Source organism: Anas acuta, chromosome W (genome assembly GCF_963932015.1).
Source record: "Anas acuta chromosome W, bAnaAcu1.1, whole genome shotgun sequence".
NCBI lineage: Eukaryota > Metazoa > Chordata > Aves > Anseriformes > Anatidae > Anas > Anas acuta.
The window spans coordinates 28,919,629-28,945,032 of NC_089016.1; the positions used below are offsets into that span (position 1 = coordinate 28,919,629).

The following is a 25,404-nucleotide window of genomic DNA, read 5'->3' on the forward strand; positions in this document are numbered from 1 at the left end:
GGCTCCGCATCCCCAGATGTGACAGCTGAAGGGGAAGGGAATTTTGCCAAGCTGGGCCTTTTTTGCCCCAAATCAGTGCCCAGGATCTCAGCGGAGAGGTCCCATGAAGGACCCAATGGCCTTTCCCAACCAGCTCCTCCCCTTAAAGAAAACAAAACAAAAGCCGACTGCAGCTCTTCTCCACAAAGCCAGGTCCATTTTATAGGATGCCAGCTCTGAGCTCAAGGTTTCTTAAAATCACCAGCAGAGCTCAGAGATGAACAAGCACAGAGCTGACCGGCAGGTCCACAACTAAAACCACAGAGGTGAATAAACCCCAAGCTGCATGTGCTAGGGGTGTTGTCTGGCCTTGGTTTTGGGGGATCCTGAATCTGCTGTAGATGAACCTGCTGAGCACCCCGGGCAGTGATTTGTGGGTGTCTCTTTTTGCTCTGGGCATTGACATTCCCCCCTCTCCCTGGGAGGAGGTTCGTGCTCAGATCCTCGTGTGCCGCAGACAGCAAGCAGCACAACTGCCTGATTGTACAGATGCCGTATGAATAAATCAGATCCTAAAAGCCACCGGCACCGAGAAGCTACTTTCCACCAGCCAAATGTGGATGCATCTGCTTTTGTAGGGCTGCCTAGCGATGGCACCCCTAATCGACCCCACCACCCTACAAAAGCCTTGTTTCAGGGCCTGGAGGCTCTGGGGACGCGTGGTCCCAGACCCAAAACCGAGCTGTTCGTCCCACCAAGGGGACAGAGGGCTTGGGGCTGAGCTGGGCAGCACCTGAGCCTGCCACACGGGAATTTTGGGCACCGTCGTTTCAGTAAGGCCGTGTTTTTTAGCTGATTTCCAGGTGGCTGCGGTCAGCCAGCTGCCACCCGTAGGTATCACTGCGAGCGCCGCTCCTCCCAAGCTCCTTCTCTGCACGTTTTTATGGACTTCAAATGTCAGGCAGGCACAGCTGCCGGAGCCAGAGGAGTTCCTGCACAAATTGCTCTTTCAGAGGTGACTGATTCGGTGCTATCATCACACCCTCCCTGTCCTTGTGCTGCCAAAAACACGAGGTGAAGGGCTGGGGCGGGTGCTGTGGCAGAGGCCTGCAGCCCCACCACAAGCCAGGACTGCCACCAAAAGCCACGGGACACCTCACAAAACCACATTTAATTGTCCCAACATCAAATTTCTCTTCCTTTTAGCTCAAATGTACTGACCAGATAGCACACGGAGCTAATCACACCACAAAACCCCCAAAACCGCCTGCGGGTGGGCCCGCTCCCCGCCGTGCGGGGCCGCCTGGTTATTCTGCCACTTTCCCCAAAATGCCCCTCACGAAAGAAACCTCCGGCATCGAAACCTCCTTCACAGCTAATCTATTTTGAACAAAACCCTCTATCTAAAACATCCCTTTGCCACCCGGGCTATTTTTGACTCCGCCGCTTGCGAAAAGCCAAGGGAGAAACGTAAAACACATGGGCCAGGATTTCTCGTCGCGCGGAGGCACCGCTGCCAATTTTTACCATTTTCTCTCCAGTTTCAGAGCTTTTGGTGAGCTTTTCTGGAAAGCTGGAGCTTCTGGAGTCACCGATGGCACATTTTGAAGGCTGATAGCTGAGGAGGAGATCTAGGAAATGGGGACTCTGAGGCATCAAACCCAGGCCTTAAAACCTCACGATTTCGTCTTTTTTGTGGGTGGCGAGGCAGCTGACTCGGGATATTTGAACCTTTGAGGTTCACAGTGCTGTGATGGCTTCTCCACAACCCTCTGGCAACGTAAAGAGGCCTGGCGATGACTGTAAGGTGGCACTGGGGCTTCAAGGCCCTTCAGGAATAGTGCCGGCACTGACTGCAGGCCGGAGTGTCCCACTGGCCTCGATTCAGGATTCACCACAGAAATTAACAGGAAAATTATTTTAAGGTTCATTTCTGACCATTTCTATGTGTCCCTAAGGCACTGGGGGTGAAGAGGTGGGAGGTTTGGATATTTGGGAATTTTGCTGCCATTTGTCCCAATACGAGATCCAAGATGCCCTGGATCTGCCCTACAGCCTGGAACCCGCTGTGGGGTTATTTGGCAAAATAAATCAGCAGAGTGATGGTTTTTTACACTTCAAGGAGTGCCGAGCAGTTAACCACCACCAAATCTGTTTGGATTCTGAGGGAAGTCACTGCTCGAGGAGTAAAATACAACCTGTAGCCATCGGCGTTGGAGCTACTGTTCCTATTCCCTTACCAATAGGTTCCCCTAACATCAGTTCAGTGGTTTATAAACGATAAAAAACCTACTTGTACCAGGACTCGGAGAGGGAATTTATATACGTTATGATGTCCCACAACTCTTTTTTAAAACAATACAAGAGTTCAGTGTTTGTATACTTGGAGTTATTAGTGCTAAATACAACCGAGAGCATTTCCAGAAAGTTCCCTGGCTACAAAGCGCTGCGGAGCCATGCCTAGGCCTGGAGATGCCGAAGTCCCTTCCCCAAATCCCCCTCCCATGGGATGGGCACCAGGGCTCTGTGCCTGGTGCTGCCCCCATGGAGTTGATGTAAATGGGATGGAAATAAATAAATAAATAAATAAAATAAAATAAAGTGAAAGAAAAAACCAAACTTGCGGGCACCATGCAAATGGCCACATGGCTAATTTTTACGACCCAAACTCAGTCTTTTTTTTTAAAAAAAGTCACATGCAGCAGTTTGTCTACATGGTAAAACGCGAACAGAGCGGATCAAAGCATTCAAAAGCCTTTCTCACTAGCCTGCTCTCTGCTAAATGCTCTGCAGGACCGAGCAGAGATGTGGGATCCTGCAAAGCCGTCTTCTTTCCCACTCTGCCACAAGAATCTGCGGAGGGAGAGAAACGCTGCTTCTCATTTCTTGCACATTGCCATATGGAAGGCTTTTCAGCTGTTACATAGTTAGGCCTCGCAGCCCCTCCATCTAGCAGCTAAATATTATTCTGTCACTATTTCCCTTTGTATAGACAGGGAAGGGAAGCTCGGAGGGGCCAGGGGTTGCAATCCCTAGGGCCGCGCCGGTCCTAGACACTTGTCACCTCGGAGGAGGACGAGCGCTTGCATGGTGAAACCCCATCACCACGTCCCCACAGAACCCAGTGGTGAGGGTGAGGAGCCCGTAGGAGGCATTTGGGGTGAATTTGTGCCCATAAATTGTTTGGAAATAAAGGAAATAAAAGAATAACTCTTCCTTTGCCCACCCATGCACGTCACCCTCGCCGCTGAGCAAAGCGGTTTGGTTTTGCTGCGGGCTGCCAGCGGGGGCATCGCATGCAGAGATGGAAGTGTCTGGTCCCGAAGACCTCAGAGAAATAGGATGGAAGCAGATTTGAACCCTGTTCTGGGAAAAGAGATGGCGAGGTGCAAAGGGCACGGTGAGAGCTCCGGCTTCGGGTCTGGATCTGGCCAAAGTGGAGCTCATGACACCACGAGGTTGATCAGAAGAAGGAAAGGGGGACCAAGTGCAAGGCTTTCGTTAAGGCTCAAGGAAAGAAGGAAAGGATCCAGAATAAGGGGTATTTAATGAAAGAAACCAGAATAACGGGTATTTAAGGAAAGGATCCAGAATAACGGGTATTTAATGAAAGAAACCAGAATAATGGGTATTTGAGGACCCCAAAGTGTTCCTTTTTGATTCCACTCACCAGCCAGAGAGTTTCCTGGTGCCACAAGGAGGACCAGGGCTCAGGATTCCCAAAAGCACACACCTAGCACGGTTCCCTCTGCATCTGGTTTCTGCCATGCTGGTGCTCGCACGACCCAAGCAGTACAGAATCCGAGCACTGGCACCGAACCCACCCCAGGTCTCAGCACCAGCTGGACCAGGCTGTAACCAACGCTAGCATTTTTGTTTCTCACGGTCTTTTTTCTTCTCTCTTTGCATAAAATCGTTTTGTGTGTCTCTCTCTTTTTTTTTTTTTTTTTTTTCCAGGAACATAGCCCGGAGGAGGGAAACTGCCGGGTATCCATCTTTTCTTGGAGATCTTCAAACAAAAGATGTTCTGTGCAACATTTAGCGTCAATTTTCCCATTAAACAGGAAGAATTCGGCTTTCCGACTGGCTGTTAACCCTTCGGATAGCACAGCTGGATGAGATGTGACAGTGACGTTCAAGGCAGCGGGATGAGGCGCCCGGGCAGCAGGTGCAGGGACCTCACCTTCCTCATCCGCCGCGAGCACGGAGCCGTGCTCCTGGACCACGGGCACTGAGCGTGGCTCTTCCACGACCCAACGGCCGTGATGGGGCTCAGGAGTGAAGTTTTGGATGGCTCGCTAAATGAGGACACGCTAACGAAGCAGCTCCTGAAATGGCACGGGGGGTTTGGTGTGCATGGGGCAGGTCCTGAGACCGCAGCGCACGCCGCACCCGCTCAGCGCCAGGCTCAGTTTGCCGAGCTTGGCCCAACCTCACATTATTTCTTTTTGTAGATTTGTCCCCTAATGGTTTTTGAACACACTTTTGTGGTTTCTTCCCGAATTGCACAGTGTGGAAGAATAATTAGGGGTAAGTCTTACGCAGTTTGTGTTCTTCTGTGATGAGAGGAGAAGTCCGCGAGGTCTTTGGGCACTCTGCATTTTATTTCTACCGTGTAAAATCCTTCGAGATCCTTCGGGTGTTTGTGCCTTTGGTTTCACCGGGCTTTTCACAGCGAATAACGTGATAAAATGCATCTTGCAAACTGACCGGTTGGACTAAAGATGCCACGACGCCGGGTCTCGTGAAACAAAGCGCGGGATTTTGCGAGCACGCGGGGTCGCGCAGAGGTTCTGTTGGGTATTTTACACCCAATGTGCAGATTTGGTTATTTACACCCAAAATGCACGCCCTTAAAACGCGCAGCGAGCCAACTGCAGGCACATTACAGGGGAAATCCCTCGCTGCAATGACACTTTCCCTGTGAACTTTGCTTTCCAGCAATCCTAATTCATACTCGAAAGCGTGCTTTCGGTGGTAAGGATCCAGCTGCTGTGCTAGAAGATGCATCCTCACCCCACAGCCCTCCCGAGGAGCCTCTGCCACAGAGCCAGAGCCTGGCACGAAGGGGTTACAGCCCGGGGAAACAAAGACGGCCAAAAAGAAGGGAGCTGAGGCCCGGAGAGGTGAAGGGAATCGCCAGTAAAACCCTGCAGCAAGGAGCCTAGGGAGCAAGATCCAACTTCGGCGGTTCTGTTTCCTAACACTGTGCCATATTCCCATCGACTGCTCAAATTCACACTTAAATGCCTAACACATGCTGGTGCCAGCTCCTCTAACAAAATATGGTTATTTGGAGGGCCTCGGAAACTGCTGCTGCTTGAGAAGTGGGTAAGGCGTAGCCAAATGAAGAAGAAAATCTAATTGCTGGCTGATAAATCCTGCGTAGCCAGCTCTTGGGATCTTATCAGGAGCCCTGCACTGTTTGCTGGGCTTGGGTTGCTTCTTTTTTTGTGTTTTCTCCCCTAAAGCCTCATTCCAAAAATGCTGTAATTAGATAAAAATTTGGACTCGGTTAAAAATTTTAGTTTCAGGCCCTGGTAGCCGCTGTGGGCAAAACCTGAAGGTGCGATGTGAGCAGAGGTACAAGCTCAGGAAAAAATAAAAATAAAAAGAGAAGCAAACACAAACCCATCATGTTTACAAATGCCTGCTGAATTTGGCGTGCCAGGGAGCCAGGGGAAGATTTTTAACACGAATCTGGAGGTCGGCAACCGTGCCCTGATCTTTTAAAAGCCTGGTTGAACCGAAACCCCCCACACAACCCCTCTGCGCCCCAGAGATGGGTGGCACGGACCTGGCGGGGGCGAAGCTGTCCCCGAGCAGGAGGGGTGCAGCCACCAGCAGGGCTCTTCCCTGCGGGATTTCAGGCAGGGCTTCGCGGTGTTTTCAGGCATGATTTGTGCTCTTGGAACGCCCTTGCTGCTTTACTGCAGTAGCCCCAGCAGAGGAGCCTTCAGCCACGAATCGAGCGCAGCTCCTTTCCTCCAGCCCGAGGAAGAAACCGCAAAAGGCACCTGGCGTTTCGAACTCCTTCCTCCAAAGATCACCCACCAGGAAAAGCCGAGGTGCTGGCTGCAGCTGGGGGCGAAGCGATTCGGGAGCAGCCCCTCCAGTGACACGGGTCGGGCGAGAAATTCAGGCTGCTGCAGCCCCCCCAGATCGGCACCGAAGGGGTTAACAGACATATGCTGTATAATTAGGAGATGCATTAATGATTATGAATAGTAAATGACTTGGTGCAAGGAAAAAAAAAAAAAAATCTAGGCAAAAGGGACAGGCACCTAGCTCCCATGTTTATTAGAAACTGGATATAACTCGCGAATTCTGCTATTAAGAATCCTGCATTATTGGTGTAAATACTTCCAAGGGTACATCAAATTGTAATCTTTCATACGACATCCATCAAACCAGGCTGGAGATTTTGACAAACATTAAACACAGTAAGGAGGCAATTATGTATGCATGATTTAATCTGCAACTAATTAATATGCAAATTTATTCATATGTTAGTTACTAAATTAAAAATGCAAAGAAGCCCTTATGGTGATTCTCAAAATTTTGCACAAACAGAACATTTAAAATATAAGAAAAAATGAAGTTTTTTGGAAACCTGCGGCATACTTTAAATCTTTGGAAACCTGTTGCACGGAGACGGTTCAAAAATATTTACTTAAAATAGCGGGGGAAGATAAAAGGTGTGTTAATTTGGTGCTCGAACGTGGTGGCACAAAGGTTACCCAGGAACCTCGGCAAGTCTGCGGAGATGTGCACTAATTATCAAACAAACTGTGTTCCAGACCCAACTCCCACAGCCTGCAAAAAAATAAAATAAAATAAAATAAAATAATGAAATAAATACAAATTCAGGCTCGGCACGAGCTGGGCATCGTCCTGGCGTTTTGCTCGGCCGGTGGACGGCTGGGTGCTGGCTACAAATCCACTGGGATTTGGGCTGGGACCACGGCACCTGCACCCCGTGCCTCTGACACAAAAGCCCCCGCTCCTTGTTCACCTTGGGTAGGTTTTCTGTCTCAGAAACGCTCTGGGAAGGCGGCAGATAAAGGGCGCGAGGGAACTAATTGGGTGAAGGCGGGCAGAAAAGCGCCTTTAATTCTTTTCCAGATGCATCTTCAAAGCAAAACAGGGAGGCAACCAAGACGCAGGCATTTCAAAGAGCTCCTACAAGAGCCCTGCGACAGCCAGGGGTTGGAAAACCCTCGGTTAGGGGCATTATTGGAACCCAAACGGCTCCGAGACGACAAGAGGTGAGGGTCACACACACAGGATGGCCCCTAAGGGCTTCCAGGAGCCCTCCTGGACCCCATGAGCTCTCCCTACAGCAAGGCTTCAGCAGTGCCAGAGCCCACCCTGCCCAATTTCAGGGGAAAACCACGAGGCTGGAAGGGGAAACTGCAGCAAAAACGCTCGGAAAATGCAACCAGACTCGGCTGCACGTGGTTAAATCGACTGCGTCGCTCCTCGCTAGGTGCCTCCCGATTTTTGTTTAGGCCAGAACCGAATGTAAGGCTTTTAAAAGCTTAAACGTACACATTTATGCATTCATTACACAGTGTTAAATCTAATTTGTTCTTTTTACTGTCACAGGAAGCACATGTTTAAAGCAATCTGTTTCCTCATATGAATGCTTTCCTGTCTGTTTGAAAAAAATTGCAACACACTTTACCCCAAGTAACCAAGAGGTGATCATAAATATCCCTAAATAGCATTAAACAGATATGAAAGACATTAACACTTCCAGAATGCCAAAGTAGTATTAAAAAAAATTCTAACAGATGCTCCTAGGTCAAAAAGTGAAATGTGTGTTTCCTGAAAAAACACTCTCATCAGAATCATAAATGAACTGTGAGCGGAGAAATGAGGTGTTGCAGAGCAAACGAGAGGATCCTTTTGGTTAAGGACTCCAGCGCACGGGTGCCAAAGTGTGCTTGCAATAAAAGAGCCCGAGTGAGATGGGAGCGAGCTGCAAACCCGCACCCTCTGCGCTCCACCAGGTGGCAACGGCGCAGGCCGGGGCAGGCACCGGGGAGCGGTGGCGGTGTGCCTGGCCTCCCACCAAAGCCCTTGGGCTTCTCCTCGTCGCTTTGCGGCCTGGCCTTTGGCAGGGAGAAGATGCTGTGGTCTGGGAACAGGCTCAAATCGTGGGTAATAGGCAAATCCTGCCGAAAATTGCAACTTTACTGACGGCCTGCTCGCTGCCGAGCTGATTCGCGCCGCTCGGCTGCTTCGATGCGTGAGCACCACGCACCTAAGGGGCCTTTGCGGGCACCTGAAATGTGCAAGTTGCCTGGATTTGCCCGAAAAAATGCAAAAATGGGTACCTTTGACTATTTACAGCACGGGGAGGATGGCCTTGCATGGGTGCTGCCTCTGAGATGCCTCCCACTGTGCATCCAGCATGAGGTGTCCTGTCTGGGTCCTGTGTCCTGTCCATGTCCCATCTGTGTCCTATCCGTGTTTGGGTGGGCTCAGGGATCTCGAAAAAAGCCCGTTTTGGGGCACTGCCAGTTTTGTCTGGCTGATATGACACCCGTCCTGCTCCTGCTGGAGGCCCGAGGGTGAGAAAGCCGAAGGCAGCGGCGGGCACGGCCCCGTGCCCCGGCGTCCCCTCGGCCGTGTCCCCTCGGCTCGGGTGCCGACATGGAGCGCGTGTTTGGCCTGTCGAAACGCGCTGAAGGCCATTCAAAATAAAATAACAATAAAAAAACAACCAGCCATTGTAGGCCGCCTAGGTTTTGTGCCAAGAAACTGTCAGGGGAGCTTTGCTATGCATTTAACAACGTTAATAGTTATTGGAGCTCTCCATGCCATTTTTTTTTCTGTTTTCGCTTATGCTGATTTTTTTTTTTTTTTTTTTGCACGTTTACCGCTTCGGCGTAAAGGCAAAAAAATTACTCCGGAGCAACAAAAATAAATGTTCCTTTGATAAAATACACAGACTGGGTTAACGAATGCCCACGAGTCAAAGTGCAAACGTCTCAATCCTGGCAGATTATCTCCAACTTCCCGAGATAACTCTGGCATCGCTGCGCTCTCCCCTCCGCACGCCGCATCACCCCGACCCAATCACTTCTAAAATGGAAGAAAAACTTAAAGCAGATCAAATAAATAACCCCCCGAAGCCCAGGAAGCCGCCCTTCCCTAAAACCGATTTGGAAAGGCTTGATACAAGATAGGGTTGAAATGTTTTTTGCTTCGACGCTGGACTGTGCTAATCAGAGATCTAAAGCCACTGCAGTGCTTGTAATGAACACCAGCTAGAGATAATATTTAAAGAAAAGCTACAAAATCAAATCGCTGCAGCGAGCGATTTGATTTTTTATTTTTTTTATCTCCGAATGCTTTTTACCAACAATTAGCCTTGAATTCAAACAGAAAAAAAAAAAAATTAAGCGCTGAGTTTTGCACTTGTGAAACTTGCCTTAATTTCCAAAAGGAAAAAAAAAAAAGGAAAGAAATAGAAATTACATGGATGTATAAAGGAGGAAAATAGAAGTCTGGGCAATTTTAAATGTGAAATTAAAAATGTGTGTGTGGTTCAGAGGGGGGGGGAGAAAGGTGTTAGGCTCCAGCACACGCGGTGGGTTTCCTCCCCAGCACGGAGCCTGGTGTCCCACCAGCGGACCCCGCAGCAGGCGACCCTACAAACCCCGCTGCAGGCACTGTGAGGGATAAATGGTGCTCCACAGGAGCGGCGATTTGCCAAGAGCTGCCATAAAACCAGTGCTCTCTGCCCTGTTTTGCCCTTTCTGGAGGCACACGGAGATCATCTGGATGCGTTGGCCAAAGCGTGATGTCCATGAGGGAAAATCGCCTCCTGCACTACCTCCAGCACTCTGAAGAGGGAGTCTATGCTCAAGCTAAACCCAAAACCCCACTAATCCCACACCTCTGTCACCAGCTGGCCACAGCTATTCAGCATGGGATTTTTTATTTTTATATATATATATATTTTTTGAGTCCAGGATAATTAAGTGTGTGAAGCCTGCACTAAAAGTTTTGCCTTTAAATACACCGCAATGCCGAGGCCTCAGAAAAATACCCCGATCACACCATTCTCCCCGGATCCTTTCTCATGTTTAAGATATCCTGTCCGATTTACCCGAAACCAAAAACTAAGCATTTTTAATCTGCATTTCACCGCGTTTTCATCTATTTGAAAACATCACCACAGCGTTCGGCCTGCAAGATGTCGCCGCAGCCCTGTGGGGTCAGCGAGCACTTTCAGGTGCGGTTTGTGAGAGGAGCTCTTTTAACCCATTCCCTGACTGCTCGAGAGTAATTTGAGTAATTTTATGGGTTTGTGGCTGAATTACACAGAAATATTTCCACAAAAGTGCCCGGTTTGGCTCCTGTTACCTCCTCAGGCCGCCTCCTGCCCCTCTCGGCTCCTGTTACCTCCTCAGGCCCCTCTCCCCGAGCTGTCAGCCTGCTCCCTGTGGGACCCCAAATCTCCACAGATTTCTACTTCAGGAAGGTCAGCTCCATCCCAGGAGGCCTGGCCGCAGCTGGAAGACCTTGAGGTGTCCTCCTGGCAAGCTCTGAGGCACCTGGGGCCGAGGCAGGGCCCCAGAGGTGCTGGCCCATCTCCTGGTACTGCAGGTGGCGGCCAGAGGCACGGGGACAGTCGGGGACACCGTGGTTGTTTTGGACAAGTCCCCATCAAGTCGAAGGGAAATTCCTAAGGTTGTGTTTTATTTGCTTGAGGTAGGAAGTCTGCGAAAAGCCTGCACAAACAGCACAAAGGGTGCTTCCTCGCCTCCCAGCTACTCCAAGGCTCCCAGAAGAAAGCCGTGGAAGAGCTCCAGGTGGCATCCCCGTAGTGTTTCTCTTTCCTTGCTTTTTGGAACAAAGCAGGTGTTTCCTTAGGACGTACAACTGAGTCATACACTTCCTTATCTGTCTGGGCAGCAAGGTCAAAGCTCCTAAATACACCCCAGCAAGTGCAACGAGATGGCTCCTGCCCAGGGGGACACCTCGAGTTAAGATGGAAGAGGGAGGCTGCTGCCACCAGAAGTGAGGCTGGGGGATTTTACCTGCTGGTTCTTCAACAAAAGCAGGTTTTTGGTTCCTCTTTTCTCCTTTAACACAACTGGGATGACGTTCAGCTTCTCCCAGCCTTTATTCTGGCTGTAGTGTCCGCACCACAAGGCTCCCCCCCATCATGAGGATGCCAGCCCAGCTCAGCCATAACTCCCTGCCCTTTCCTTTTTGAACCCTTTGCATTTTGCTCCAGGGGTTTCACTTTGGGCTGCAGCTCCCAGGCCTGCTGTAAGGATCAAACAGAGCCCCCGGTGTGCTTGTAAGGGAAAAGAGTGTCCAAGGAGAAGGGAAATTGGAAGTATAAGGACTGTGCCTGACTGCACTCCTTGCTAGAGGACAACTGGGCCAAAGGAAATAAGGCTGGCGATGGAGGAAACGACAAGCTTTAACCCCTGGGAAGCCTGGCCCCAAAGCAGAGCACCTCAGGCCGCAGAAAGCTTCACTGCCAGCCTGCCTGCCCGCCCCCTGCAGGGCTCCAGGGCTCTGTCAGAGCTGCTCCAGCCCCGCAGCCCCGTTGTGCGGCAGAAGGCAGCCACACGCCACCCCACAGCCATCCTGCCTGCGATTCGATGCTCCAGCTCTGAGCAAAGCCACCAAGCTCTCACACCATGCCCGCAGCTGACTGCCATCCCAGCACCAGAAGCTCCCCGTGAAGGCTGAATTTCGGCATTATCTTTATCTATGAGTTATCTCCGCCGGAGCTCTCCAGCCTGCGACCTGCCTCCTGCAGCCGGGATGCCTGTGAGAGGTGCAGAGGCAGCCAAGGCGGGTGAAGGCGTCAGGTTAATGGTTAAAACAACAGCAAAACCTTTGAATGAAGTTTAAGGGGAGAAGAAAATCGTACAGAAGAGATGTCTGATTGCACAACGGCGATGGCAGCAGCTGCTGCTTGCACAGAGCATTTTACCAAATGGCTGCACAGCTCTTCATGAAGTAGCTGCTGAGGTTGCTCTGTAAAGTCACTGTCTCACCTTCAGGGGGCTCAGCCCCAAATGCCCCAAGCTCTCCACCCTTTTTGGGCCCCGATTTGGGGAAATTGAAGGGGCGGCGCGGGGACAGCCACCTGCACCCACCCCACGTGGCCGACGGCATCGGCTTCGTGCCACCCGCCCCTCGGTAGTTTCTACATGCTGATTAGCTCCCTAGTTTAATTTACTTTGTTTGCAAAACTCATAGCCATTTCTTATCATAAAGGGGAGCTGATACCACGTATTTATTACCATTTATCATTGAAATTTTTATAAGACTACTTATGAATTAATCAACAATAACTGCTCTCTCCAACGCTGCTGCATTAATCTCCATATCCACCGCATAAATCACACCGAGCACAAGTTAATATACATATTTTAAGAGAAATACGGCAATATTTCCACCCTATCAACTAAGTGTATTATCAGCCAGTTAGGCAATTTATAAATGCCTATACTTTATCCAGCATCATAAATCCTGGCCGGTCGGCGTGCCACGAGCTATGGGCAGAACACAACCTGACCTTTTATCGGATGCTCCTGCTGGTGGGGACACCTGGGTGTGCGTTGTTTCAGGGGAAACGGATGATCCATGATATAACAGAGAGGACCAGACTCAAACACGTATCTGTATGGTCACGCAGGCAAAGCTGTATTTCGTTCAGGGCCAAACCATTCTCGTATTCACATTATTGGACTCGTTGTAGATTAATTTCCTTATTCTTAGAAGACACAGCTATGGGCGATTAAAATATTGGGGCGTACCTTCCTGCGTTTTATTTTCTCATAAATTGTGCATCTCCTTAAAAGCACTTCAAGTTTTTAGCACGTATTCGACTTGGGGATAATTGAGTGAAAAATACCAATACTGTTAAAATAGTTAAGGAGTACCGAGCTGTGGAAGTGGTTCCGTTCTGCACAACAGCAGCATTCAGGCAAAATTAAAGGAAGCGCGCATTTGAGACTAATCTGTGACAAACACAAATCACGTTTCATTCTTTGGAAGCAAGAAGCAATCCATAAAAAAAAACTTTTGCGGCAGTTTTACATCCCCGAATGCTGACGTTTCCAACATCAGCGTCATCTCTCTTGCTCAAAACAAGAGCAGACAGCGGGTACCATCCTACAGAGTGTATCTTTTATAACACGGACGCGAAAATATTCAGGTGAACGTCCTGAGATGGTCACCTCGCTGCTGAGAAATATTGTACAGCATAAAATAAACGTGGGCGTTTGTCCCCGAGGATGCCCGAAGGAAAAAGCAGCGGTCTGGCACGCGGTGACGGAGCGAGCACAAAGCAAGCCAGGGCACTGCATCTTTAAGTGCTCACAAAGCTCCGGCTCGGGCGATCCTCAGCGCCACGGGCTGGCCTCGAGCCGGGGAGAGCCGCGAGGGCCAGAGCATGCGAGGCTGGCAGGGAAAGCAGGGAGAGCTAAAGTTTCGTCTCAATGAAATCCACCCCTGACTTCAGGCGTAACGGTGCCCGTAAAAGCCTTCTTGGGGAGTGGGGGGGGGATATGAGCTGTTGCTGTAAAGGGCTCCAATAAAAACCCAACCCAAAAAACACACCGTGAAAGACGTTTAAAATACGCACGTGGGAACTTGGTTTTAATTAAAACAAGCCAGTATCATGACTTCGCTGGAACCTTTCGCTCGAGAATTTCCATATTTCAGCAACTCTCAATAGATTTACGCTTGTATTGTTCACTATGATAAAGCTTACAATAATCAATTATTAAATTGCAATTAAATTAGGATCTTCGTATGTGTTTTTCTCTTTTAAATTGCTTTTTTTTTTTCATTTATAAAGTGACCGGTCCTGAAACTACTGCTTAGCCCATTCACTGCACTAACTGAGGCTTTCAAAGTATGCTGGTTTGCAAACTGCAAATTTAGGTGGATTTACGGCAAAAACAGAAAACCCATCTGAGATTAATATGTCAATTTGTTATATATGCTGCAGGATTGATTGCCACTCGGCTCCTCCTAATAACCAGATTTACAGATAAAGCAACCACAGTTATCAAGTATGAAAAGGACGCTCTCCCCTCATTAGTGCTTTCTTCTCTGTTTGCAGATACTGATAGGAAAATACGCGTTATGCATTTTTAAAGCCATGGGGGAGAGGAAAAATAGACTAAAAATACTAGAATGAAATGTAATGGTAACTGGAATGAAATTCAAAGCACTACTCGATGTTTCATTTACTGCAATGTCCTATCGTTTCTTTTAAAATCGCTATTTTTTATATATAGTAATGGTTTTCAAAGTAAACGCTCTGAAAAGATGCGGTTGACCGTAGTACGGCTTTTTCAGCAAAAAAACAAACAAACCACAAAGGTTTTACCCCGTCGAGGAAAACTGCAAACTGGTCGGCCAGTTGTGTGGGTCGGGAGACAAAGGGAGACCCAGCCACACAGAAACACCCAGTCCCGGCCGCGCGGTGCCAGGGTTTCGAGACAAACGCTGCAAAATCAGCGCAGTTTATATGGACGGCGTCCACGGTCCTCCTCACAAAGAGGTAGCAGCGAGATGCTTGCAGATACCTGGGCAAGCCCTGGGTAATTAGCAGCTCTCTCATTATGCCCTGAGCATCCCCCAGCGCCCCGGCAGCAGCTGGCTCCCGCTGGCGGCCACCTGGTGCCAGCCCAGCAGCGCCCGCTGCAGGTACGGCCGCCCGCTGCCCTGGCGCGGGAGGGAAACCTCGGGGTGGGCTGAGAGCAGGGTCAGCTCTCGGGGATGCTCCCCGTGCACCTCGCTCCACGAACCCATAAATCAGCCTCGCAGCGACAGCGCCGCCGGCCGGCACGTGAAGCTCGCGCCCGGCCCACCAGGCGCGCGGCGGCTCGGCGCTTCTGCCTCTCAGAGTTCAACGTGACCCACGCACGCTCGTCCCCAAGGTGTCACTGAGGCCGGACGAGGCCATACAACGAGGCTCCGTGCCTCTCCTCACCTTGCCCACAACCTGTGCCACTCGCTACGAGTGCCCGTGCCTGCCTTCCCCCCAGCAAAGCGACGGCGCGGCGGCGGGCGGGCGCACGCGGTACTTACTGAGGACGGCAAACCTGGAGGAACTTTCCGAACTTTCTTTGTTTGTACTTCTGCAAAAAAAAAAAAAATAAATAAATAAAAAGATAAAACGGTGTCTTCGTCAAGATGGGCTTTTTTTTTTTTTTATTTCTTTTTTTTCTTTTGCCAGCGAGGTTTTCTAAAGAGCAAGCCGGCTAATCACCCTGCCCGCCTCTCCCTCCCCACTCCCAGCGGCGTGGGCACGGCGGAGGGGTGCCAGCCTCCTGCCCACCCCTCATATTTCCACCTCCAGCCCCGGGGCCTTTGTTTTCGCCTGGCGCGGGTCTGCTTTGAGCAAGCGACTTTCGAAGGCTCCTCGCGTGCCCCACAAAGAGGAGCGGCGGCGGCTGCGCTGCGCTCACCTCCCCGCGCCCTCGCGCGGGGCCCGAAGCGCTCCCGGTGCGTGGAACCGGGGCGAAAGCGCCGAGCACGAAGTCACTCACCCATGGAGGTGCTGTGCAGAGGCCTCCGGCGGGGGTTATTGCTGGAGTACTGGTAGTACTGGGAGCCCGGCTTGCTGGGGGAGAGCGCCCCGGGGTTGCCGATGTCCATCTCCCCTCCCAGGAGACTTTGCTAAAAGACGAAAAAACACACACGTGTGCGCGCGTGCATGTGCGAGCTGCCTTCCCCCCATCATTAGCTATTTCTCACCCCTAAAAATAACACAGCAAAGCAGCCTTCCTAAGCACCCGGAACCCTGAAAGCAGGACCTGCCAACATTTTAAAGGCGACAGCGCCAAAATTTCCAGCTTCGCATCTTTCCTTTCCCCCCGGAAAAGCGCAAAGGAATGAATTTCAAATCCGATTCTTTACATTTAAAGGAGACTTAGTGCCGACTTAGTCGAGCGCAATCAGTGTTTGCAAAACTTTGGGAGCTCGGTGCAGCGACGTGTTTGGGAGCCATTTAGTCTCCTCGCTGCACGCGAGACAGATTTAGCCATCATAAAACTGAAGGGAAAAAAAAAATCCTGCTGTTGACAGTGCGGTTGGTTCGGAGCGCATGAAGCAGCCTCATTGTCCCCACGGAAGGTGAAAGTCCTAAACGGATCGCGGTGTGCAAGGCGAAAACCTACACGGCAGGCTGCGCATCGAGCGGGAGCGGTGCGTTAATCAGATTTTTTTGCAATGCCATCAGAAAAAAAAAAAAAAAAGAACAAACCAACAAAAAGCACCTCCGAAAATCCCAAACAATTAAGGCTATTGTACGGCAGCCGCACTAGCAGCAGCAAAGGACTTGCACTAGATCCATTTTCTGCCTCTCCCATTAACTAACGAGAAGCATCCCGGCAAGCACGACATTTCCCCGGCTACGAACGGAGCCCGGCTGCCCTGCGAGAGCGGCAAACGTTATCTGACCGCCGCCGCCAGAGAAATTACACATCTCCAAGAGGCTCCGGCAGAAGAACAATTTCCTGAGTAATGTTCTATTTGCTATAAACTCCACGGAAACTTACCCATAATATATAAATCCCCTGATTATACTCTGCATTGAGCACATTGTTCTTTTAATTATTCTGATACGCAATAAAACAGGTGTAGATCCCACCATTTATATTAAGAACAAATTTACCATTTAATAAAGAAATTTTAAAATTAAGCACCAAAAATCTAACTTTATCGTTACTTGTAATCAACTTTTACTGACTGAACTAATTACTGTACTTGATAAAGTACAGAATGTGTTTTCCCTAATCTAAATTCTAATCACCATGTCACTCACAACAGACTTAGTAATGCTTCACTAACACACTATTCACATGCAAAATACTCTAAATAGGCCAATTATGACTCTGCCCCTGTTCCCTGGTTAACCCGCTGAGAACTGAAAAATTTCACAAGGCAGTCACCAACTAAAACAAAGGCTCCTTGTTTTAAATTAAGACAGTCTTTTTGATTCCTAAATAGCTCAACAAAGTGGCATGTCTTCTGCTGAAAGCAGTTGGTCAAATATGAGCCATGAGCTGGAAAATCAGAAATTAAAACATCCTTCTGCCTTTCCTACCCGTCTAAAAACATTCGGAGAGAACTTTTGCTGCACGAAAACTATATTACTCTTTTTTTTTTTTCTTTTTTTCTTTTTTTTTTTGGAGCAGCTACAGGAAAATCGCCACCGACGTATGGGCAAGCGACGCCCGACGGACGCGGTCCCGACCCCCTTCTTGGCGTGCAGTCCAGCGTTTGGCTTCGCAGACCCCTCAAAGACCTCAAAAAAATGCAGGCACGCCAGGCAGAAGCGTACTTTGGGCTAATATCTTGACGCTCAGCTCCTGCCTAATATACACCTGCAATGCCTCCGCTCCTCGGAATAAACAGCACCTGCACCGGCACAAAAATGGTTGCGAGCCTATTGCATAATGGCAAAGAAATATATGCAAAAACTCTTGGGGGAAAAAAAAAATATATATATATATATATATATAAAAAAAAAAAGGTTATCAATTCATTGTGAATATCCTCTGCAAATACACGGGATTTTATTGAATGTCTCGGAGCATTTCAGAATGAAACAGTGCTAACCACAAAAATCCGATTCAGTCATATATTTTTATCACGTATACGTTTTAACATAAAGACAGACCTGCTAAATCTGTGCATGCTTTATCCATATGTCGGGGAGTCTGAAAGACTTACAGCCATCAGCTGTATAAATTCCTATACCCAGCCTACTAGATTTAATTTGATTTAAAAAAAAAAAAAAGTCTCTAAGACAGCGTTTGCAAACTATTGGAGCTTAAACAAGATTCACTCCGGGAGCAGAAAACACACACATACCCTATGTTGTTTTTGTTTTTTCATCCAAACATTTCTCTCTAGAAAAAAAGATGCAGAGGTTTCTACGGGGAAAAAAGCAAACAAACAAACCAAAAATAAAAGATCCCAAATTTGCGTTATTACATGACGAGTAAACAGATGCCCCGGTCCGACGGGCTGCCCGCCTTTTGTTTGCCGCCCGATCGAATGCTTCTCGTTGCCACTAGTTGCACTTCACAATGACTATTCCTTCCTCTTGACCTAGCAGGTAGGTGCTGAAATGAGGGCGATGGATGGGCTGGACGGGCTCAAATACCTGCGGCACCAACCGGGGTGCCCTCGGGGCTCCCCACGGCCGGGCTGGGCGCACGCAAGCGCCCGTGTGGAGACCGCTCCTGGCTCACGCTACGTGTCCGCCTCCCAACAATTTCGGCACAGGAGCTCGGCTACAAGAAGCTCTTGCTGCCACAAAAACTAGGTTTTCTCGAACACATCTCCCAAATTTCCCATCCTGAGTGTCACTGATTTCTTCATTCGGTCCCAAAAAGAGCCCGAACCCCCAAATAGCCCCAACCACCCAAGCGCCCTCCTTTGTCTGGCACAGGCTACAAAAAGAGGTGGGTTTGTGCGCTTAAGGGGACCTTGCGAGCGCTCCAGGGAGGAAAACTCGGCTAAAAAACATATCTGTACTTATTCCGAGATGCTCCTAGAAGGAACAATGGGCATTTATTACTGCTCAGCCTCCGTGTCACACTGCTAATGGCCTGCAACAAAGAGAAAGATGAAACGTTTGCAAGCCACAGTGCCATAGATCACGTAGCTTTTGGAGCTTGCGTTTGCTCCCAGTTGGGTCTCAGGCGCGGCGTGAATGATTGGGCATCAAAGTTTGTATTTACCACTAAGAAAAGATGAGTTTAACCCCAAAATGTTACGTCGGTCAAACTCCCTTGAAGACTTTTTACAGAGGGGCTCAACACGTGGATGTGCTCGACGTAGGGGAAGCGGGGTGTCTTTGGGTGCAACCGGCGAGCCACCAAACACTCCGAACCCTCGAGCTGTACAAATCCTGCCGGCGGATGCTCGCGGACCCGGACAGTTGGCAGCCCGTTTGTTTTATCATAAACAAAGCGAATAATGCTCGGGGTTTGCCAGTAGGATGGTTGGTTGAAGCGAAACCCAACCCCAGAAGAAAAGAAACGCAACAGAGCAGGATGGCGCGGAGGCACGCGGCTGTGTTTGTCATCAATTGCAATGTTTTTGCCTTTGCTCCACGCAATCCTGTCTTCTTTCTGGTAATCTGTAAAAGAAGTCACTAACGAGTGAGTCCTGCCTCCCAAATTTGAATAACTAGACAAAGACTGAAAGCTGGATGGGGAGGAAATGCGCGCAAAGGAAGATCCATATGGATGCGATATTACCCCTCCTGGAGAAACACAAACCTTGCTCCATTACCAACCTGGAGTTTCGCTCCTCCAACCAAAATCACACGGATGCCAACAAGCATTTTGCTTAAATTTCTCCTTCAGACCCGTGTAGGTAGGAAACAGATTTCTAAAAATTGTTTTCTATCCCCTTTATTGTAGAAGCAGGTGAGGGTAGGGTACGGCAGAGCGCTGCCGTTCGCTAACAGCACATCAGTTCAGCTTAAAGGTAAAGATCCTTGAAGCCCGTAATCCCAAATCCTCTGATAAAATGATAAAGCTGAGCAGGAAAAAATATTTCAGAAAGGGCCTTTTTTATTATTTTTTTTTGCTGACAACCTGGATAGATTTTTGTATTTTTTTTTTTTTTTTGCCATCGCCGCGCCGCATCGTGATCCGGTATCAAACGCGCCATCGCGGGGACGTCGCAGGGAAGAGAAAAACGGGCTTAGAGGAGGAGAGATTAAGCTCCTTTTCTGAACGGCTGCCAAGCGATTGTGCGCGGCGCTCAGGGCCGAGCGTCCCCGCGCGCAGCTGCAGCCCCGCTCGCCGCTCCCCAGCCCGGCGGAGGGATGGGGGCTGCGGGACAGATGGTCCCCGCTCCGCACGGGAAAACGCATCGATCGAAAAGCAAACCCCTTTTGCAATCAACTTCCCATGGACGAGAAGAATTCGGGCACTTCAGCCACGAAGAAGAGCCCTGCCACTTTCCTGCTGTTCCAGCACCCCTCGCATCACAAGGCCGTGCACCCTCGAAGACCAAAACCTTTTTGCTTTCCCCGTTCCCACCACCTCTGCGCACCCTACAGCCTCTATATATCGGGGGACCCACACGTTATGGGGTTTCTCTGCCACCAAATTACATTTTCCTCCAGAAAAAAAGAGCTCAAACCAAGATGGATGCAGTCACCCTCAGTGCTGGAGCCCCACAGCACGATTTGGGGTGCTCCCACCAAACACCAGCCCAAGGGAACGTGGCCAAGGCCATTCCCTCGCCGGCTACCCGCGCCTCCACCACCTCACTTGGCCTTCTCCCCACCCAGTGCACCCCAAGCAACCTAAATTTGATGAAATCACATTAATTTATGCCGAAACAGAGGAACAGGAGGTCTTTTTTATTTTTTTCTTCTTTTTTTTTTTTTCAACACGCCCGATTTCGAACCGCAACTGCTCTGTTTTCTTTTTTCTCTCGCAAGCTCGCAGGGTGCCGCAGAGCATCTCCTCCTCAGCCAGGTCGCAGCTCCTTCTCCGTGCCCTCCCCTCGCTTTATGAATTTTCACTTAAGTCAAGTTAACTAAGTCATGCCGCATAGACATCTGAATCATTTCTTGGTTACTTCCTTCTGTGATTTCAATCCTCTGCTTTTAATCAAATTATGAAACTAAATTTCCACTTATCATGTGACTATCAGGGCATCTGTTCGTAATCTGTCCAATTCCTACAAATACTCCTTTCTTTGGCTTTTGGAAATTTGGCAGCTCTCTGAAAAATCTTCTGTGTGTCGTTTAGGTCCAGTATTCCTCGCTAATGCCAAGTGTAAATTGCAAACCATTGATGGCAAACACAGAGCAACAATTTCCTCGGGTTCCACCGAGGATGTTGTCGAGCTCAGGTACTGTTTTCCTTTTTGCTCAACCAAGCGTCATTCTTCAAAGTATTTACAGAAAAATTTGGGCTTGGAGGGAACAAAGGAGCTTCTCGCAGCGAGATTTTATTTCTCACAGAGTTTTGGTTTTTGGGGAACGCTCACGAGCACGGAGCAGGAGAGATTTTCTTCTGGTTGTTTTCTTTGCTCCATCTTGATGGCAAATAACCTTTTTGGCTCATTCCTTCTGCCTTCCAGGGCAGCACCTTCAGACGGCTGCGCGCGGTGCTCAGCACTTTGCTTTCGACTCTGACCTTTTCCTCGAAAAAAACGCTTGCAGGTATCATCAAATCATTTTTCATGACTATGCCTGAGGTTCTGACAGCAAGGATTTCCAATTTCTTCTTCGCTCCTTTTCCTCATCTCTTCCAGGTGAGCAGGAGAAAAAAAAAAAAAAAAAGATTTGTAACTTTTGAGCTCGTTTTCCCCACATTTACTCTCGTATGTTTGCTTCTTCCCCTGCCTTTATTCACCATTATGCACGATGACTCAGATGATTACACCGCCGCTTGATTATCACGAAAGGTTAGCTACTTGTCTGCATTAACGATCCCGGCTTTCGCATTTGCAGTGAATGATTTCGCCATCAACGGCACAGTTCTCAGTGTTTTTTCTAAAGCTTCAGGAGAATGAAAATATTTCGTTTCCTCGCGGTCGGGGAAACGTGGATAAAAAGCAATTCAACTGAACAAGTGCGAGGCACAAAAAAAATCAAGGGAAGAAGGGACTTCCTCCTAACTAAGGAGTTTTTTAAATGCAGACTTTGCTCTGTTTGTGATTTTTTTTTATTTTTTTTGCTGTGCAGCTTCTGCTGGAAGTGCTTGGAGTTGGAGATAGCTCCTTTGCTCGATAGCAGTAGGTTCCCAAAACCAGCCTTACAACAGCCACGTTTAAGGGGCTGCCCCGTGCCACCTCTGGGGATGATCCCAAAAGTGCCCAGCGCGTGAGGGTGGCAGGGGAAAACGGGATAAAATAGGCAAGTGGAGACTTTGGTCCAAGTCCATGGGCAGTGGTTCATGGTTGGAGAGTCCTGGTGCTGCTGGCTGTGCCCAGAGGGGACGGGATGATGCAGTTGGTGACTTCCCGGTGCTGCAGATGGCCGAGGTGCCAAGGTTGTCCCTGTGCCACACGGGACCGAAGCCCACGTCCTCACCTGCAGATGTGCTCCCCGAGCAGAGAAATGTTTCTGGAAACAGCAGCGTGCCCAAAGGGAGCTGGATGTGGATGAGAGCGTGAAGAACGGGGCCCTGCACAAGCGCCCATGCCCGAGAAGATCCAGCCCAGAACAATCTGCACCAAACACCGCGGAAATCCAGAGTGGATCTTCAGAGAGCTCCCATCTCTCTGCAGACTCTAACACCATGTGATAACGTTTGTAAGACTTCACCATCAAGGAACTGAAGCTTAGAGCTACTGGAGGAATTGCTCGTGCACGAGGAAGCGATTCCTATCCGAAGGGTGTCCAAACACAGCGACGCGATAGAGGAGGCTTGCCACATCACGGAGAGCCCAACTGAGCTACAACATCTTCCAAAAGGGTCAAAAAATCCATAGCCTGCTCAGAAACATAAGCTAGATATGTAGTGGAATGTTTCTAGACATAAAAAACTGTCCTACATCAGAGTGTTGGCATGGAGTGAAAGCAGGGTACCCTAAAAACCCTCATTTCTTTTGTAGGGTTCAATAATAATCAGACAAAACCAGAGCCTGTTGGTTTGTACACTATAAAATACGTGTCCTCCCTCCCTGGTTCTCACAGCACCTCCCGGTACCCGAGCAGCCCTATTTCCGTGCAGCTCCCAACATCTCCAAGTGCCCCGATCCCGTGCCATCTGGTACCTATCAGCATCGCGGTCACTTCTGGGGAGGGGGAGACGGATAGGAGACGGGGAGGATTAATGACATGCAGGAACCAACGCTGTGCGGAGAAGGACGTTTTTGCACTGGTTTTTCCCTGAGAAAAAATCCCGAAGAGTCGCTGGCAGGAATTCCTTCGCCGGGCTCTGCTTTTTTTCAGTTCAAGTAAGCACTTCAACATGATTCAGTGAGGGTGTCCTACCGCTGCTCGCTTCAAAATGGCTCTTCGCTGGCAACTTATTAGAAACCCTAAAAAAAGCCCCGTTAACCTAACAAGTCAATTATCATCACTCTTCCCCGTGTAAGCGTTCGACTACAAACGGCTTACAACAAAAATCCTGGCTCAGGTTGTCTCAGGCAGGGTAAAATACCCTGACACGCCTCAGTCTTGAAAAGGTGTCTGGTGGCTGAATTCCCATTTTTAATGATATAATTATTGTTTTCCCTTTGAATGGGAGAACACAGAGAAAAAGGCTTACAGAAGTTCAAATGCATGGGAAACGGCCTTTTGCTGAAATTATGCTAGTAATATTTTTAACCAAAGAAAAGTTGCCGTACAAACATCTAAGAGACCGAAGAAACTTCCTGTCCAAAAAAAAAAAATAACAAAACCCATGCTAAATACTTGAAGCGCCTCGGAGGATGTGTGTGTGTGTGCGTGGTTTTGTTTTTTATTTTCAGACTTATTACTATTCATCAGCCTGAAAGATAAACAACGCCCTCCCCCTTTTTATAGGGCAGAAGCAAAAAAGAAAAAGCTGTCCACAGACTAAAAGCTTTTATTTAAAGCTCCTCAAACGATCCTGCACGCCCGACACAGGGCTTGGGACCCGCAGGGGCTTGGGAGGGATGTTTCCATCCCCATGTTCACACCAAGAAGCCTGAGCTTGCTTGGGGCGAGGAGCAGGGAAGTGAAACCTCAAGCACACGTTGGAAAGGAAGCTGGGGGGAAGAAGTGGGCTTTGGACCCAACGGTACATGACAAGCTGGAAATAAATCACATTCGTGGCATTGCCGTCAGCCCATGCACACCGCGGGGAGGGCAGGGGTGGCTGGGTGTCCCCAGCCTCCTCTCGGTGCTGTATCATCACTTTTTTGTTTTCCAGATCCATGCGAACACACATAAAGCCAACCAACGGCACGAATGTGGAGCTTAAACTACAGGAACTTTCCTTTATCCTCGCTTTCAAATTTCCCTCTGCTCCTCACGGTCTTTTTTTCACGTAGCTAAGCCATTTGCTGCCCGATGGAAAGTGATCCCCCCGTACACGATGTGTAACTGTGGCTGAGCAAAACGTGAAGGCTTCTTCACTTCAAGTACAGTCTGCAAAGCTCAGGTCACCTTGTGCTGAAGACAGGACCAAAAAATAAATAAATAAATAAATAAGAATTGCCCTGCGACAACAACAAAATTGGCAAATTCAGCTGCTCTGAGGAACGGGCAGGAAGAAAAAGCACCTTTTTGTGCTGACACAGGTGAAAGGATAGCAAGCTGGCGTTTGGGTGAGTCAGAGCAGAGCGTGCCACCCGGCCAGCTCTCCATGCTGCCCTGCAGCTAGCTCAGAAAATGCATTTTTAAGAGAAAATGAAGTTTTGCCTACTTAGGTGCCTCCAAGGGGGCATCTGGGGCAGCTAGGGGAGAGCAGACCTGCTCCGTGTCCTGCTTGCTATCACACAGCTGCATTTCCTCCCTCCTTTCTGCGTGGAAGAGGTGATGAGGATCTTCTGTGTTGTGGAGGCAGCATTTTGGTTGCCTACGCTGCAGAGAGAGGCTTTGCTCCTGCTCTGCAATACTGCTGCTTTTGGGGAAGCAGACATTGCTTTCTTCTCGCCTGCACCTAGCGCCCCATGGAGATGCACGACGTGCCTTGCAGCACGGACCCGATAAAGGAAGGCAGCAGAAAAGAAAGCAAAGAGCCAGCAGAAGTTACATGACAAACGTTGTGAAGCCCACCAACTTCAGAATGAGATTCGAGAAACTGGAAAACTAAAGGGCACTGGCACAGCATCGTTGCTGCCCTACCCAGTGGCAAGAAAATGCGAGGAAGAAGCCTCGCTTGTCCTTGCTGGGCTACTTCAAAACACACATCAATTTCCTTTTGTACACTTGCAATCCTGAAATTGTCTGTGCTGTTCCACATGTGTATGACCACATGAAGTCTATCGTACGATATCAGGATGTGCCCATAAATCGCACGAGCAGTAGAAATTTCCGTGCGTGTTGCACCGTGGTCGCACCATAGATGAAGGACACTCCTCTGGTGCAGTTGGAAGAGCACGAATTGAAAGTGTATTTTCTCACAAGTCTTCCAAAGCTGGGCTACAAATGAGTCATTTTATAAAGCCTGCCAAAGATTGGTCATCACGGAATAAAACTTGAAAAAAACGATTAAGAGGAAATACATATTTTAAAGAAAATTGTAAGGACTCATGGAAAATTCTCACTGTTCAACACCAAAGGCTTCCAAAAAGGGGAGCAATGAACCAAGACATGACTACTGGGTAGTGTTTGGGACAATAGGGACTGGAAGGGCACTAGGTGAAGGCAGAGGAGCTCTGCTCCCAACGAGACATGGGACAAGATGCAGGTGACTCTTCGTGATGATGCAAGATAGCCTCTTATTATGGCCTAAGGCCATTAAGCAA

The 25,404-nt window shown here is 49.1% G+C and overlaps 1 protein-coding gene across 17 annotated transcripts in view; it reads right to left on the reverse strand.

The window, feature by feature from the left end:
• The window catches only part of TCF4 (transcription factor 4), a 173,145-nt gene that overhangs the window by 52,337 nt on the left and 95,404 nt on the right, over positions 1 to 25,404 (reverse strand). For 14 of the 17 annotated variants that reach the window (XM_068665507.1, XM_068665506.1, XM_068665510.1 and 11 more), the window contains 2 exons: positions 15,528 to 15,657; positions 15,067 to 15,116 (listed from right to left, as the gene is read on the reverse strand). The exons of the other annotated variants lie outside the window; for them this stretch is intronic. In XM_068665507.1, coding sequence (XP_068521608.1) covers positions 15,067 to 15,116; positions 15,528 to 15,657 — 180 coding nt within the window. The remainder of the gene's footprint in view (positions 1 to 15,066; positions 15,117 to 15,527; positions 15,658 to 25,404) is intronic. 17 annotated transcript variants of the gene reach the window in all.